General features: G+C 37.7%; 1 protein-coding gene across 1 annotated transcript in view; it reads right to left on the reverse strand.

Moving 5' to 3' along the window:
• The window catches only part of ADAMTSL3 (ADAMTS like 3), a 387,063-nt gene that overhangs the window by 153,862 nt on the left and 214,671 nt on the right, over positions 1–18,530 (reverse strand). The window contains 1 exon segment of the mRNA XM_032622232.1: positions 2,876–2,987. Within this exon segment, the coding sequence (XP_032478123.1) occupies positions 2,876–2,987 (112 nt within the window).

The raw sequence follows: 18,530 nt of genomic DNA on the forward strand, positions 1-18,530 counted from the left end.
CTGGTCCAATTAAATCAGAAGCACTGTAGCCAAGAAATCAGCATTTCCACTGGTCCAAGTGGAAGGAGTGGGTGCTTTCTGTTGCCATGATTGTGTTGAGACCGAAGAAATAAAGTTGTTCCTTTATCCCCAGGCTGCGGGGTAGTAGAAGCAGCAGATCCCCACTGCTTAATCCCAAGGGGGTGTAAGGCTCTTTAGCCAAAGCACCTATGGAGAGCTAACAATTGGATTGAGTGCTATCTTCAGTTTCCCGAACTACTTTAGGTTTAGAGTTGTTGTGGGGAGCGAATAAGATCATGTGTGTCAAAGCTCTGTTAAAAATGTAAATCTCTAGACAGATGCTAGGTGATATGGTACAGCAGCAGCAGCAAAAAAAAGACTTTTTAAAAAAGACTCTCAGGTTCTTCTAAGATGACTAACGTGTGTGGCCAAGATGGAGAATGACTACTTGAACTCATTGTGTTACTCTTAGCACTTATAACTAAAAGTTACAATAGACGCCTTTGAAAATGTTTGGAGCTCAGGTACAGAACGTAGTTATTCATTGTCACGTCTCCTCATCCTGGCACCGTGCAAGGCTCTCTTGTTTCCGTATACTTTCTCTTCTCCCATCACCACTCCCATTACAATCCCCCAGAGACATCTACTTATTGTTTATATGCCCTTAACTATACATCTGTCTTATGTAATTTTGTTTTGTGTATATCTGTTTTGACTAAATTAATGATACTGTGTTCTAAGTCCTGTTCTGTTTTCTACTTTTCTCACTCAACATTACATTTCTGAGAACTACCCTTGTACTGTTGCTTCTTTCTTTTTTATAATATTCCGTTGCTTGTACATTTTACTTATTTCCTGTCCTGGGGTACCTAGGGGTACCTCTGATGACAATGAACTTTCTAACTGGGAAAATAAGCATTGTCTATACAGAGAGGAACAAAACCCTCCCCGCCTACATCTGCCTCTGCCTCATAAACCTTCAAAGAAGAAGGAATGAAGACTTATTCCTGATTCTATTAAATTCAATTTGTACAGTCTCTGAGGAAAGTGAACATTCCACAAGGATGAGTGCTATAGACTTAAAAAACAACTCACAAAATGATGCTTCTAACTTCCTGAAAGATTTGATTCCAGGTTTCTTGTCACTACATAAGTGTCATGTTAAGTTTTGAAAAAAGTAATTTTTCAAAACCAGAATGAGCTCTTCACCAAAAAAACATCCACAAAAAAAACAAACAAAAAAACCCCCAAAGTTAAGTTCTCAGCCTCAGCCAACTGGTCTAAAGTTCTAAAAATACATTTAAAGGTCCAATTGCTGAGAGGAATCTGATTTTATAAACCAATAGACAGCTTCTACAAGTCAAGGCTTAAATGTAAGCTGAGTGTAGAAGAACAGACTGGTATGCATTATAAAAAGCAAGGTCAAAACCACAGGAACGAAAATCCAAATGGAGTCAATAAAGTATTACTTGGGTGCCAATATCTGCTAGAAAGTCTGCAATATCAGATGACAGTGGCAATCTCGGTACTTTCTCCAAACTAATCTCAAGTATCCCACATAGATGATTGCAGACAAGACCAGGAAAGTCCATCCAAATACCTTGGAGACCAGCGAGCTAATTTTCCTGATTACACCAAAAACCCTGAAATGCCACTTAACACAAATCATGTAGATTTGATTACTAACATAATTGAATTTTGGTAATGCTTTCCTTGTGGGTTTTATGGGTATGTTTTTATTTTTCCCCAAGACAATAAGAGAATGAGATTACAGCTCCTTGAGTTAAAGAAAAAAATCTTTGCTCTAAATGGAAACATATTTCTAGGAGGAGACAAGGAGCATACAGGTGTTTATAATTTGGGGAGAGACAATTAATTTTCCTCTTTAATTTTGTAGCAGTACAGAGATATCTAAAAGAGAAAGAAATAAGGCAGACTGCCTTCCTACATTATGAACAAATGTATTGAAATTCTGCCAGTGTATAGAAGGTGGCAGGATATTGGGGGACCCCCAAAAGGAGCCTAAAATGTTCCTTCTGTCCTTACAGCCAACGCTATCTTTGGTGGACAGTCACACAGCCAGGAGCTTCCACTGAAGGTTCCAGCAGGACTGATCGTGTCTTTCCTTGGGCACCAGCTATGAGAAACATCTATTCTCCTCCCAAGAACTGAACCAACTGAACTAATAAGCTTAGTCCCATTACACATGTCCCTCCCAGACGGAAAGCTTCTCTTTTAACTTAGGTGTCCAAATGAGAACGTCTCTCTGTGTGTGAGAGCTAGGGAATAAATTAAAAAGAAAGAGACATTTGTTTTTCTGATGGGTAAGAATTAAAAATCCCCCCTATCTCTTGGCTTTTATTTTGGAGTCCATGAGAGACATGCAAACATGTTTCCAGCTCTTTGCCCAAAGTAAAGGGTGTTTTCTACATCCAGTTTTCACCTATGTTCAAGAATAAAGCAAACGCACATTCACTAAAACCACTGCATTCCAAGCCACTGAGTAAGATGCTGTGTGGTTACACATCTCTAATTACCACGCTACTTTTTTTTTAACATCTTTATTGGAGTATAATTGTTTTACAATGTTGTGTTAGTTTCTTCTGGATAACAAAGTGAGTCAGCTACACATAGACATATATCCCCATATCCCCTCCCTCTTGCCTCTCCCTCCCTCCCACCCTCCCCCTACCCCACCCCTCTAGGTGGTCACAAAGCACCGAGCTGATCTCCCTGTGCTACGCTGCTGCTTCCCACTAGCTATCTACTTTACATTTGATAGTACCACGCTAACTTTAAAGTCAGCTTCAAAACAGCAAACGTGTCATTTCTAACTCTGAGCTCTAAATATTCATGAACAAAGTCTGTGCCTCACCTCCTCCACATGTCACAGTGCAGGGAAAGAAGTCAGTTTGTCTCCACTGATGACTGATTGGCTGGTAAAAGAAGAACTGGACCACGCTGTCCTTGGCCGCAGTGTACCTGGTCTGGACGGAGACAACTTTGATAACATATTCGCATGCAAGGAGCTAGTGCCTTCCACATCTTTCAACATCAGGTGAACACAAGTCACCTACGTAGACAAACACACCTATCACAATAAACTCTGGTACATGAAGATTCCCAGAATGTTAAGATGTGACAGCATTTCGATTAGATTTGTCATAAATGGGATCTCAGAAGATCTTTGACCAATCTCCTTGGAGTCATTTTTCCAGATAATTCTATGCCTGTGAACGAGTTCACAAAAATGAAAACGTAGGTGCATTTTTAGTTTATTTATTTAAGTTTTATTTTTCTTCCCAGTACTTTTAAGTTCCATGAGAACAGGAAATGAGACAGGAAATGTAATCTGGGTTTGCTTACAACATGGCACAAACTGCGACTCTTACATTTATAATAACAACATCTTTAAGCATCTTTAAGCAGATCCTTCCGAAAAATCCTTCTGAAAGCACAACTATAGAAACTCAAATGTACACAAATCCATGGTGTTTGCATAGATTTGCATGGTGTTTGCCTTTCAGTATCTAATTAAAATAGAGGAGGGGTACCACTGAGAGTGAGCAAGCAGTTACAGACAGAGGTAAGCTTACTTTCAGGTTATTTTACTCAGGCAGTAAGTCCTCTCCCTACTTTTTTTTCCCTTCCCTCCTGATTGAACAAATGAGTGAATTGAGGAAAAGTCCCAGAACACAACACAAAGAGAAAAAGAGAGGGAAAACAAAGGTTAAGCTGTGGGAGATAGATCCAGAAATGCCAGCGTCACATGGAGTTCAAGAGAAAGAATAGAAAAAATAATGAAAAGGTGATATTTGATTACATCATTGTTGAGAATTTCCTAGACCTTAAGAAAAACAGAAGTACTCAGTCTAAAAATATTCATAAAGTTCTGAGCAGACATTGTAAAAAATACAACAACAAGGATAAAGAGAAATTCTGAAAGTTATCAGAAAGAAAAAAAATGATTCCCTACAAAGGAGTGAGAATCAGAATGGCATCAGACTTCTCACAGACAATAATGGATGCAAGAAAACAAAAGCATGCCTTCAAAGTGATGAGGGACAATAGTTTTTTAATCTAGAATTCTACAACCAAATTATTCATTGCTAATCAATTATCAGTTGTCAACTTATAAACAATCTATGATCAACTTATCAATCAGTAATCAGTGAAATAAAGTTTTTCTCAGACACAAAATGACAGAAACTTTACCACTCAGAAACTCTCACTAGGAAAAAGAAAAAACTATGAGAGGATATACTGGAAAGGAAGTAATATAAATCCACAAGAAAGTAGTGAGATGCAAGAAGCAGTAATGATGAAATAAATCAGTAAAGCTTATTAGTAAATCTAAATAAGGGTTGACCGAAAAAGAAAACTTTGATGTATTTAATTATAAAATAGTAAAAAGAAATCGTAAAATTATAAAATGGTGAAAAATTCCAGACACGAGATGTGTGTGGAGGGAGGGAGGGGCAGGGTTACAGTGATGGGATGAGGATAGCACAGAAAAGACTTCTAAGTAGTTTTGCTTCTGGCTATGGAAGAACGGTTTGTTTCTGATGAATCCTCCCACTGAGAATAAGTAAAAGTGCTGCATAAAATACTTTTTAATGTATTTGAAGGCATCAGAAAACAACCGTAGTAGTGAGGATGTGCAAGGCCAATATCCCAGACACAAAGGAAGCCCAGACGTGTGAGCATAACGTTTGGTACCACCTTTAGTACCACCCTTCTGCTCAAGACATTTTCCATTTTACAAGTGGTGACTGAGCAGCTGAGAAGCTGAGCAGGCCTGTCATCAGACTCAAGTGGCTGAGGCAGCAAAACCTGGAGCTCCAGGCCCGCCAAGGTGAGGAGTGTTGGTAAACAGTCCAGGCTCCCAGCTGGGACCCCAGAAAGCTGTATCCTAGGAATAAGAGTAGACTGGAAAGGACTTCCCTGGTGGCGCAGCGGTTAAGAATCTGCCTGCCAATGCAGGGGACAAGGGTTCAAGCCCTGGTCTGGGAAGATCCCATTTGCCACGGAGCAACTAAGCCTGTACACCACAACTACTGAGCCTGTGCTCTAGAGCCCATGAGCCACAACTACTGAGCCCGTGCACCACAACTACTGAAGCCCACGTGCTCTACGGCCCGTGTGCAGCAACTACTGAGCCCACATGCTGCAACTACTGAAGCCTGCATGCCTAGAACCTGTGCTCCACCACAAGATAAGCTACTGCAGTGAGAAGCCCGCACACTGCAATGAAGAGTAGCCCCCACTCACCACAACTAGAGAAAGGCTGTGTGCAGCAATGAAGACCCAACACAGCCAAAAAATACACTGGAAATATTCCAGTTTTCAAAGGGAATGATGCCCAGATTCAAATTATTTCAGTCCCTTGGATGAAGGTGATTAGCTGCTGATCTGTCTTCTAGAAGCAATAATTAATCCAGTCTCAAATGGTATCTATAATCTTTCCTCTACTATATGCAGCAAAACTTTAACCCTAGATATACAACAAAGATAAATTTTAACACCAACCAAAAAGGTGGGAAAATAGACAAATAATCAGAAAAATAGGAAATCCAGATATGGGCATTAACTGATAGAAACTTAAAAATCTAAGTATACCACTACCATTTCCTGTAACTCTGGCCTTGCCTTCATGTCTTGTTTCCCGGCTTGAGGGCCTAGCAACACCTCATTCTATTCCCATGGTCAAAAAACATGTGTTAGCACATAGCTTTCGCCTCAGGCTCTGTTTTTAAGAAAACTTAGACAAAGATACTGTGACTAAAATGTTCAAGAAATTAAATGACAAGATGGAGAATTTCACCAGAAACAAAGAAACTATAACAAAAATAAAATGTGATTGTACAAATAAAAAGCAAAATAATTTAAATAAATCTCTCAATGAATAGACTTAGTAGACTAGACTGGGGTTCAGCAAATATTATCTTAAAGAACCAGATAGTAAAAGTGAGTTTTCAGGCCACGTTATCTCAGTTGCAATTATTCAACTCTGCTGGTGTGGTGCAAAAGCAGCCACAAGTAATATATAAATAAATGAGGGTGGCTGTAAACTCCATTTACAAAGACAGTTGGTCAGCTTGCTGGTCATAATCTGCTGACTTCTGGATTATATACACCTCTTCAGAGAATTAGCAAACTGACAGATAAAAAGAAAATGGAAATTAGACATTTGAGATAAAGGTATAATTGTAGTCCCAGAAAAAGAGAACAAAGAGAATAAGATAGAAGCTATATCTGAAGAGGTAATAAATGAGAAAATCTTCCAAAACTGATGATGGATATCAAGCTACAGATCCATGAAGCACCAGGAACCTCAAGCAGAGTTATTAATTATATCAGAGTCAAACTGATGAAAACCAAAAACAAAGAGAAAACACTTGAAAGCGGGCAAAGAAAAAAGACACATTACCTTCTAAGGAACAAAAATAAGACTGAAAGCTGAATTCTCAACAGAATAAATGGAAGCCAGAAGACAATGAAGCAATATCTTCAAAGTGCTGAAAGAAAATAGTTTCACAATGATAAAGAGGTCAAGTCATTAGAAGAGGTAATGATTCTAAATGTGAGTGTACCTAACCACCTAACCTCAAAATATATAATTCAAAAATTGACAAGAAACAGAAAAAGTATAGACAAATGCACCGTCATAGTGGTAGTTTTACCAGGTCTCTTGTGGTAACTAACAGAATAAGCAGACAAAAATCAGTAAGGCTATAATTTTGCATGAAACCATTAATAAATATGACCTAATTGACATATGTAGAACATTGTGCCCAACATCAGAAGATTACATATCATAGTCCTCCAAAATTTGCTACATTCTGAGCCACAAATTAAGTTTTAACAAATTTCAAAACATTAAAATAATATAATGTTATTTGACTATAGTAGAATTAAGGTATAAAATGATGAGATTACTTGAAAATTCCCACATACTTGGATGCTACACTTCTAAATATTCTATAAGTCACTATATCACCACATCATATATACCACTATGGAAATTACAATACCACTTAACTGAATGATGAAGAAAAAGATTTCATATCAAACTCTGTGGAACAAAATCTAAAGCATACTTTGAGAGAAATTTACAGAGTTAAAAGCATATGTTATGGAAAAATTGGATGAAAATCACTGATCTAAACAGCCATCCCCAAAAGTCAGAAAAGGACTTCCCTGGTGGTACAGTGGTTAAGAATCCACCTGCCAATGCAAGGGATTGGCATTGGCAATGCCAATGTTTGATCGCTGGTCCAGGCAGATCCCACATGCCATGGAGCAACTAAGCCCATACGCCACAACTACTGAGCGTGCACTCTAGAGCCTGCAAGCCACAACTACTGAGCCTGCCTGCCACAACTACTGAAGCATGTGCACCTAGAGCCCATGCTTCACAACAAGAGAAGCCACCGCAATGAGAAGCCCACACACTGCAACGAAGAGTAGCCCCCACTCACCACAACTAGAGAAAGCCGGGGTGCAGCAAATGAAGACCCCATGCAGCCAAAAATAAATCAATAAGTAAATAAATTTATATAAAAAAAGGTTAGAAGAAGAATAACATATTGAATCCAGAGAAAGTAGAGAGATGGTAACAATAAAGATAAGAGCAAACGTTAATGATATGAGAATGAAACTACTTTAAAGTGGTTTTATAAAGCCAAAAGTGTTTCTGTGAAAAGTCTCATAAAACTGATAGACGTCCAACATGACTGATTAAGGAAAAAAAAGAGTATGGACAAATAATCAAAATTAGGAATGAGAAAGAAGACTCACTACAGATTCTCCACACAATGAAGAAATAAGACAATACTATAAAAAATCTATGCCAATAACTTTCAAAAAGCTAGTTGAAATAGACAAATTCCTTGAAACAAAACTGACACATAAGGGAATAAAACATCTGATTAGTCAAGTAATAGCAATCTCACACAAACTGTTACAGAAAATAAGAACAGAGGAAATACTTCTCAATTTGTTTGATAAACCTAGTGTAAAATTAATACCAAGACCCAAAAAAGACGTTACAGGAAAAAACAACCCTAAAAACAGAAACCTCTCCTGGAAACAAATACCGAAAAAGAATCGTAAATAAAATAATTTAAAATCATTGGGAAAGGGAACAACAGAGGTTCAAGATGGCAGAGTAGAAGGACGTGCGCTCACTCCCTCCTGCGAGAGCATCAGAATCACAATTAACTGCTGAACAGTCATCAACAGGAAGACACTGGAACTCACCAAAAAAGATACCCTATGTCCAAAGACAAAGGAGAAGCCACAGTGAGATGGTAGGAGGGGTGCAATCACAACAAAATCAAATCCCATAACCGCTGGGTGGGTGACTCACAAACTGGAGAATAATTATACCACAGAAGTCCACCCACCGGAGTGAAGGTTCTGAGCCCCATATCAGGCTTCCCAACCTGGGGGTCCAGCAATGGGAGGAGGAATTCCCAGAGAATCAGACTTTGAAGGCTAGTGGGATTTAAGTGCAGGATTTCGACAGGACTGGGGGAAACACAGACTCCACTCTTGGAGGGCACACAAAAAGTAGTGTACACATCAGGACCCAGGTAGAAGGAGCAGTGACCCCATAGGAAACTGAACCAAACCTACCTGCTGGTGTTGGAGGTTCTCCTGCAGAGGCAGGGGATGGCTGTGGCTCACCACGGGGACAAGAACACTGGCAGCCGAAGTTCTGGGAAGTACTCCTTGGCGTGAACCATCCCGGAGTCCACCATTAGTCACACCAAAGAGCTGTAGCCTCCAGTGCTGGGTCACCTCAGGCCAAACAACCAACAGGGAGGAAACCCAGCACCACCCATCAGCAGACAAGTGGATTATAGTTTTATTGAGCTCTGCCCACCAGAGCAATACCCAGCTCTACCCACTACCAGTCCCTCCCATCAGGAAGCTTGCACAAGCCTCTTAGATAGCCTCATCCACCAGAGGGCAGAGAGCAGAAACAAGAAGAACTACAATCCTGCAGCCTGTAAACGAAAACCACATTCACAGAAAGGCAGACAAAATGAAAAGGCAGAGGGCTATGTACCAGATGATGGAACAAGATAAAATTCCAGAAAAACAACTAAATCAAGTGGAGATAGGCAACCTTCCAGAAAAAGAATTCAGAATAATGATAGTGAAGATGATCCAGGACCTCAGAAAAAGAATGGAGGCAAAGATCGAGAAGATGCAATAAATATTTAACAAAGACCTAGAAGAATTAAAGAATGAACAAACAGAGATGAACAATACAATAACTGAGATGAAAAAGACACTACAAGGAATCAATAGCAGAATAACTGAGGCAGAAGACCGGATAAGTGACCTGGAAGACAGAATGGTGGAAATCACTGCCACAGAACAGAATAAAGAAAAAAGAATGAAAAGAAATGAAGACAGCCTAAGAGACCTCTGGGACAACATTAAACACACCAACATTCACATTATAGGGGTCCCAGAAGGAGAAGAGAGAAAGGATCCGAGAAAATATTTGAAGAGATTATAGTTGAAAATTCCCTAATATGGGAAAGGAAATAGCCACCCAAGTCCAAGAAGCATAGAGAGTCCCACGCAGGACAAACCCAAGGAGAAACATGCCAAGACACATAGTAATCAAATTGGCAAAAATTAAAGACAAAGAAAAATTATTAAAAGCAGCAAGGGAAAAATGACAAATAACATACAAGGGAACTTGCATAAGGTTAACAGCTGATTTCTCAGCAGAAACTCTACAAGCCAGAAGTGAGTGGCATGATATATTAAAGTGATTAAACGGAAGAACGTACAACCAAGATTACTCTATCTGGCAAGGATCTCATTCAGATTCGATGAAGCTTTACAGACAAGCAAAAGCTAAGAGAATTCAGCACCACCAAACCAGCTCTACAACAAATGCTAAAGGAACTTCTCTAAGTGGGAAACGCAAGAGAAGAAAAGGATCTACAAAAAGAAACCCAAACCAATTAAGAAAATGGTAATAGGAACACACATATCAATAATTACCTTAAATGTGAATGGATTAAGTGCTCCAACCAAGAGACACAGGTTCGCTGCATGCATACATAAACATGACCCATATATACGTTGTCTACAAGAGACCCAAGTCACACCTTACGGCCACATACAGACTGAAAATGAGGGGATGGAAAACATATTCCCTGCAAATGGAAATCAAAAGAAAGCTGGAGTAGCAATACTCATCAGATAAAATAGACTTTAAAATAAAGAATGTTATAAGAGACAAGGAAGGACACTACGTAATGATCAAGGGATCAATCCAAGAAGATATATTATAAAATTATATTATAAATTATATTTATATATAATTATATTATAAAAATATATTATAAAATTATAAATATATATGCACCCAACATAGGAGCACCTCAATACATAAGGCAAATGCTAAGAGCTATAAAAGAGGAAAACAACAGTAACACAATAATAGTGGGGGACGTTAACACCTCACTTACATCAATGGACAGATCATCCAGACAGAAAATTAATAAGGAGACAAAAGCTTTAAATGACACAATAGACCAGATAGATTTAATTGATATTTATAGGACATTCCATCCAAAAACAGCAGATTATACTTTCCTCTCAAGTGCACACAGAACATTCTCCAGGACAGATCACATCTTGGGTCACAAATTAAGCCTCAGTAAATTTAAGAAAATTGAAATCATATCAAGCATCTTTTCCCACCACAATGCTATGAGATTAGAAATCAATTACAGGGAAAAAAAAGTAAAGTAAAAAACACAAACACATGGAGGCTAAACAATACGTTACTAAATAACCAAGAGATCACTGAAGAAATCAAAGAGGAAATCAAAAAATACCTAAAGACAAATGACAATGAAAACACGATGATCCAAAACTTATAGGATGCAGCAAAAGGAGTTCTAAGAGGGAAGTTTATAGCAATACAATCCTACCATAAGAAAAAAGAAACATCTCAAATAAACAAGCTAACCTTACACCTAAAGTAACTTGAGAAAGAAGAACAAACAAAACCCAAAGTTAGCAGAAGGAAGGAAATCATAAAGATCAGAGCAGAAATAAATGAAATAGAAACAAAGAAAACAATAGCAAAGATCAATAAAACTAAAAGCTGATTCCTTGAGAAGATGAACAAAATTGATAAACTTTTAGCCAGACTCATCAATAAAAAGAGGGAGAGGACTAAAATCAATAAAATTAGAAATGAAAAAGGAGAAGTTACAACAGACACCACAGAAATAAAAAGCATCATAAAAGACTACTATAAGCAACTCTGTGCCAATTAAATGGACAACCTGGAAGAAATGGACAAATTCTTAGAAAGGTATAACCTTCCAAGACTGAACCAAGAAGAACAGAAAATATGAAAAGACCAATCACAAGTAATGAAATTGAAACTGTGCTTAAAAATCTTCCAACAAACAAAAGTCCAGGGTCGGAGGCTTCACAGGTGGATTCTATCGACTTTTAGAGAAGAGCTAACACCAATCCCTCTCAAACTCAGTCAAAAAATTTCAGAGGAAGGAACACTCCCAAACTCATTTTATGAGGCTACCATCACCCTGATACCAAAAGCAGACAGAGATACTACAAAAAAAGAAAATTACAGACCAAAATCACTGATGAATACAGATGCAAAAATCCTCAACAAAATACTAGCAAACAGAATCCAACAACACATTAAAAAAATCATACATCATGATCAAGTGGGATTTATCCCAGGGACGCAAGGATTCTTCAATATACGCAAATCAATCAATGGGATACACCATATTAACAAATTGAAAAATAAAAACCATACAATCATCTCAATAGATGCAGAAAAAGCTTTTGACAAAAAGTTTTGACAAAACACCCATTTATGATAAAAACTCTCCGGAAAGTGGGCATAGAGGGAACCTACCTACCTCAACATAATAAAGGCCATATATGACAAACCCAGAGCAAACATCATTCTCAATGGCGAAAAACTGAAAGCATTTCCTCTAGATCAGGAACAAGACAAGGATGTCCACTCTCGCCACTCTGATACAACATAGCTTTGGAAGTCCTAGCCACAGCAATCAGAGAAGAAAAAGAAATAAAAGGAATACAAATTGGAAAAGAAGTAAAACAGTCACTGTTTGCAGATGATATGCTACTATACATAGAGAATCCTAAAGATGCCACCAGAAAACTACTAGAGCTAATCAATGAATTTGGTAAAGTTTCAGGATACAAAACTAATGCACAGAAATCTTTTGCATTCCTATACACTAACAACAAAAGATCAGAAAGAGAAATTAAGGAAACACTCCCATTTACCAATGCAACAAAAAGAATAAAATACCTAGGAATAAACCTACCTAAGGAGGTAAAAGACCTGTACTCAGAAAACTATAAGACACTGATGAAAGAAACAAAGATGACACAAAAACAGATGGAGAGATATAACATGTTCTTGGATTGGAAGAATCAATATTGTGAAAATGACTATACTACCCAAAGCAATCTACAGATTCAGTACAATCCCTATCAAATTACCCCTGGCATTTTGACAGAACTAGAACAAAAAAATCTTAAAATTTGTATGGAGACACAAAAGAGCTCGAATAGCCAAAGCAATCTTGAGGGGAAAAAACAGAGCTGGAGGAATCAGGCTCCCTGACTTCAGACTATACTACAAAGTGGCACTCATCAAAACAATATGGTACTGGCACAAAACCAGAAATATAGATCAATGGAACAGGGTAGAAAGCCCAGAGATAAACCCACTCACCTATGGTCAACTAATCTATGACAAATGAGGCAAGAATATACAGTGGAGAAAAGACAGTCTCTTCAATAAGTGGTGCTGGGAAAACTGGACTGCTACTTGTAAAAGAATGTAATTAGAACACTCCCTAACACCATATACAAAAATAAACTCAAAATAGATTAGAGGCCTAAATGTACGACCAGACACTATAAAACTCTTAGAGGAAAACATAGGAAGAACACTCTATGACATAAATCACAGCAAGATCTTTTTTGAGCAAACTCCTAGAGTGATGGAAATAAAAGCAAAAATAAATAAATGGGACCTAATGAAACTTCAAAGCTTTTTCACAGTAATGGAACCATAAACAAGACAAAAAGACAATCCTTAGAATGGGAGAAAATATTTGGAAACAAATCAACGGACAAAGAATTAATCTCCAAAACATATAAACAGCTCATGCAGCTCAATATTAAAAAAACAAACAACCCAATCCAAAAATGGGCAGAAGACCTAAATAGACATTCCTCCAAAGAAGACATACAGATGACTAAGAGGCACATGAAAAGATGTTCAACATCACTAATTATTAGAGAAATGCAAATCAAAACTACAATGAGGTATCACCTCACACCAGTCAGAATGGGCATCATCAGAAAATCTATAAACAACAAATGCTGGAGAGGGTGTGGAGACAAGGGCACCCTCTTGCACGGTTGGTGGCAATGTAAATTGATACTGCCACTATGGAGAACAGTATGGAGGTTCCTTCAAAAACTAAAAGTACAATTACCATATGACCCAGCAATCCCACTACTGGGCATATACCCAGAGAAAACCGTAATTCAAAAAGACACATGCCCTCCAATGTTCATTGCAGCACTATTTACAATAGCCAGGTCATGGAAGCAACCTAAATGCCCATCAACAGACGAATGAATAAAGAAGATGTGGTACATATATACAATGGAGTATTACTCTGCCATAAAAAGGAACGAAACTGGGTCATTTGTAGAGATGTGGATGGACCTAGAGACTGTCACACAGAGTGAAGTTAGTCAGAAAGAGAAAACAAATATCATATATTAACGCATATATTTGGAATCTAGACAAATGGTACAGATGAACTGGTTTGCAAGGCAGAAACAGAGACACAGATGTAGAGAACAAACGTATGGGCACCAAGAGGGGAAAGCGGGGGCAGTGGGGGGTGGTGTGTGTGGTGGTGTGATGAATTGGGAGATTGGGATTGACATATACACATTAATATTTATTTTTAGAAATAACTAATAAGAAACTACTGTATGTAGAAAATAAATAAAATAAAATTGAAATTAAAAAAATCATACCTCGTGATATATAAAAGGATAATCCTTTTTATTAATAAAATAAATACTTATAAGTAAATACTAATAATAAATTCTAATAAAAAATAATAATGACCAAGTGAGGTTTATTAAAGGAAGGTAAGATTGGTTTAACATCTGAAAATGAATGTAATTCACTATATTAAAAGGAAAAAAAGAAAAAATATGATCACTTCAAAAAATGCAAAAAGGCATCTAATAAAATTTCATGCTTATATATGTTAATGATGCAAACTAGGAAAAAATGTATTTCATCAGATAAAAACATCTACAAGAAATTTATAGAAAACATCATACACAATTGGGGAATTATAGAGATCTTTGTCCTGAAAGTGAGAAGCATGACAAGCATAGCTGTCATCACTACTTCTATTCAGCAGTATACTAGATGTCCTAAGTAACGGAATATAGCAAGAAAAAATTTTAAACGCATAGAATAATTGGAAAAAAGAAACAGAGCTCATTATTTGCAGGTGTCATAACTGTGTATGTACATAATCCAAGAGAATTCACAAACTATTAGTATTAGCAAGTGAATATAGTGAGAATATAATGTCAATATACAAGAATCAATTAGATTTTCATACTCTAGCAGAAAACAAACAGAAAAAAATTTAAAAACATTTACAATAACATCAAAATAACAAACATTTGGGAATTAATTTAACAAAAGATATGCAAATCATATACATTGAAAATTATAAACATTATTGAGAAGAATTTAAAAAGAACTAAACAAAGGGATGAATATACCATATTTATGGATTGGAAGACTTGATATTGGAAAGTCAATTTTCTCCAATTTGACCTACAAATTCAATGCAATTCCAATCAAAATCAGCAGAATTTTACAAAAATTTAGAAGCATATTTCAAAATTGATATGGAAATGGAAGGAGTCAAGAATATCAAAGATAATCTTCAAGAACAAAGCTGAAGTACTTACACTACCAGATATCAAGACTTATTTTAATGCTACAGTAATTAAGTCACAATGGTATTGGTGCAAATAGGTCAATGAAACAGAACAGAGTGCAGAAATAGACCCACACATATATAGTTTGGGATTTAAGAGAAATGGGGAAGGCATTGTCTTTTTACCTAATGGTTTTGGGTCAATTGCATAGCCATGGGGAAAAGATATTGATTATACTTCACAACATATACAAGTATCAATTCTAGTTGGATCATAGCTCTTAGTATGAAAGGTAGAACAGTAAGATTTCCAGACGAAAACATACAAGAATATTTTTGTCCTAAATAAGGCAAAGATTTTTTAGCCAGGATACGAATAGCTTACACATAAAATTTAAAATTAACAACCTACACCACAACAAAATTAAGAACTTCTGTATGGGGAAACTGATAGCCCTAAATACATTTAATGGAGAACAAAAATTGAAAATAAAATGAATTAAGAATTTAGCTCTAGAAGCTAAAAACACAATACCAAAATAAAACCATGTAAAGATAAAGGAAACAAAAATTTAAATTTACAAAATAGAATTTTTTTAATGAACTCTGAGAGTTACCAAGCCTCGAATCTAGCTCTTAAATGTCTCACAGACAAATCTTTGGATGGTTTGAACAAAACAAAAATTAGACAAGGAGCCAATGAACAAGTTTAGGAATGAAAGAGACATAGGTACTGTTGAGTTTGCTGTTGTTGTTTTGTTTGTTTTTAGTGATAAAGGAATGCTATGATTACTTTTGAAAAGTTAACTTTGAAAAATTAGATGAATTGGACACTTTTCAAGAAAATAATAAATTGCAAGACTGACTCAGAAATAGAACCCTAACTATATCAATAAACCTAAGAGATACTGAAATGGTTTTCTAAGTCTTGTTCATTACCACCAAAAAGAAATAGAATAAAGGAAGGAAGGAAGGACGGGAAGGAGGGAGGAAAGGAGGGAGGGAGAGAGGAAATGAGGGAGGGAGGCAGGGAGGGAGGGAAAGAAAAGGCATTAAGCCCCAATGTTTTACAGAAAGAAATAATCCTTATTGTTGCAGATGCATTTACTTGCTTACCAATATCCATTTCCCTTTCCCTTTCTGCCAGAGGCTTAATTTTGCTCCAAAGTTCCTTCCCCCCACAGGTGTCTCAGATAACTCTCTTTGCAACTTTCAAATATACAATATTGTTAACTTTAGTCACTGTACTATACATTACATCCCCAGAACTTACTTATCTTGTAACTGTAAATCTGTACCTTTTGACTCCCTTCACCCATTTCACCTGCCTCACCCTCTTCCTGCCTCTGGCAACCACCAATCTGTTCTCTGTACCTGTGAGTTCCGATTATTTTTGGATTCCACATATAAGTGAAATCATACAGTATTTGTCCTTCTCTGACTTATTTCACTTAGCATAATTCCCTCATAGGTCCATCCATGTTGCTGCAAATGGTAGAATTTCCTTCTTTTTATGGCTGAATGATATTCCTGTGTGTGTGTGTGTGTGTGTGTGTGTGTGTGTGTGTGTGTAAATGTACATATAAGAAAATTGTATATATATATATACCACATCTTCTTTATCCATTCATCCACTGATGGACACTGAGGCTGTTTCCATGTTTTGGCTATTGTAAATAACGTTGCAATGAACATGGGGATGCAGATATCGTTTTGTCACAGTGATTTTGTTTCCTTCAGATACATTCCCAGAAGTAGAATTACTAGATCATATGGTAACTCTATTTTTAATTTTTTAAGGAACTTCCATACTGTTCTTCATAGTGGCTGCACCAATTTACATCCCCACCAATAGTGCACAGAGGTCTGTTTTTCCCATATTCTCACTAACACTTGTCTTCTCTTGTCTTTTTGATAATAGCCAAGCTAACAGGTGTGAGGTGATATAGCTCATTGTGGTTTTGATTTGCATTTCCCTAATGATTAGTGATGTCTGGCACATTTTCATGTACTTGCTGGCCGTTTGTATGTCTTCTTTGGAAAACTGTCTATTCAGGTCCTCTGTCCTTCTTTATTTTTTTTTGGTAATAACACAATCCGAAAAAAGAATCAATCAATCCATATATTTTCCTCAAGCTACACCCTACTCGTCGCTTAAACTTATAATACTGATGAAACTTCATTCAATTCTAGTTCTCCACATTGTCATTTTAAAAGACAAGCAATTGTTTAGAGGTCTATTAATATTATAATGTCTTTAAATGTCATTAAAACATGATGCAGTATTATCATTCTTCCTTGGAAAAAGTCCATGTTACTACCACGGAGAATTTTAATCCAAACTCCAGGAAGGAGTCATACTTGGGTATTTGTTCTTCAATTCCAAGAACACTGGCATTATATCGTATGATTTTAGAGAGCAAAATAGGCAAAAAGGGACATAAAGGATTCTTTCTTCAAAGTAAATAAAAACTACAAATTAAATAATAATGCCCCTTCCTCCAATCCTAAAAACTTTAGAAAAATGAAGTTATTAAATCTGCAGGGAACTTTTTCTTCCCCGAGATTTTGTTTTTGCTTTTGTGTTTTGTGACCGGGCAGTAGAGTCACAACAAGTGCTCGTACTCTATGAAGACGATCGCAAAGATGCAGCTTCTTTCCTTGTAACTGCTCTGATCTTCTTCACAAGCCCCCTCCTGACTAGGGAGGGAGGGGAAAACAGCTTAAATAGAGTTCAATCCTAGGAGGTCAGTCTGGTTCACCCATTTAAAGAGTTCTCTTTAGGTACCGCTGTTTCCAGTGGGGAAGCATCCAGGCTTTCTGCTGTGCCCTCATCCAGACCAATCTCCTCTATGGTGGTCTTTGATGTAGGACCTCACAGAGGTGGGAAAGGAAAGAGGCCTTGGATCCATGCCTGGAGGTCCTCATCCTGTCCTTGGGCCCACAGCTGTGTCCCTTGTCCCTCTGGCCACTGGGAGGCCCACAGGGAGCCTCAGTGCCTGTGAACTCAGCTGTGTTCTTCCCCAGCCAGGGCGGGTGGGCTCCTCTGTTGCCCTGCCCAGTCCACATTACTCTTGTGCTCAGTTTCTTGGTGGTGTGGCTGGGACTCCTCCCCAGTCCCTGGCCTGGCTCACAGCCCCTTACCAAGGAGACCAGATGCTTTATTGTCCAAGCCAGGACGTTTCTGAGGATGAAAGGAGGAGCTTCTAAGAATTAAGTCGGGGCTGCAGGTGGAAACTGGGTCTTTTCTGACCAAACTAGGATGTCAGGTCACTCTACATTTACCCCTCCGCTGCAGGATCATTTTGCCCCCACCACGTCAAGGCTGGCCAGCCAAGAGTACATGGAATTTTCTAGATACCTTCCATGCCACACAGGAGCTGAGGGAGACTCCGGGGAGCTGAACTCAGACGCAACCTGTGACTAAACATTTCACGGCACTCATGCCAATTCCATTCCAAGGTAGCTTCCCCCAGT

This window comes from Phocoena sinus, chromosome 2, assembly GCF_008692025.1.
Source record: "Phocoena sinus isolate mPhoSin1 chromosome 2, mPhoSin1.pri, whole genome shotgun sequence".
NCBI classification, from domain to species: domain Eukaryota; kingdom Metazoa; phylum Chordata; class Mammalia; order Artiodactyla; family Phocoenidae; genus Phocoena; species Phocoena sinus.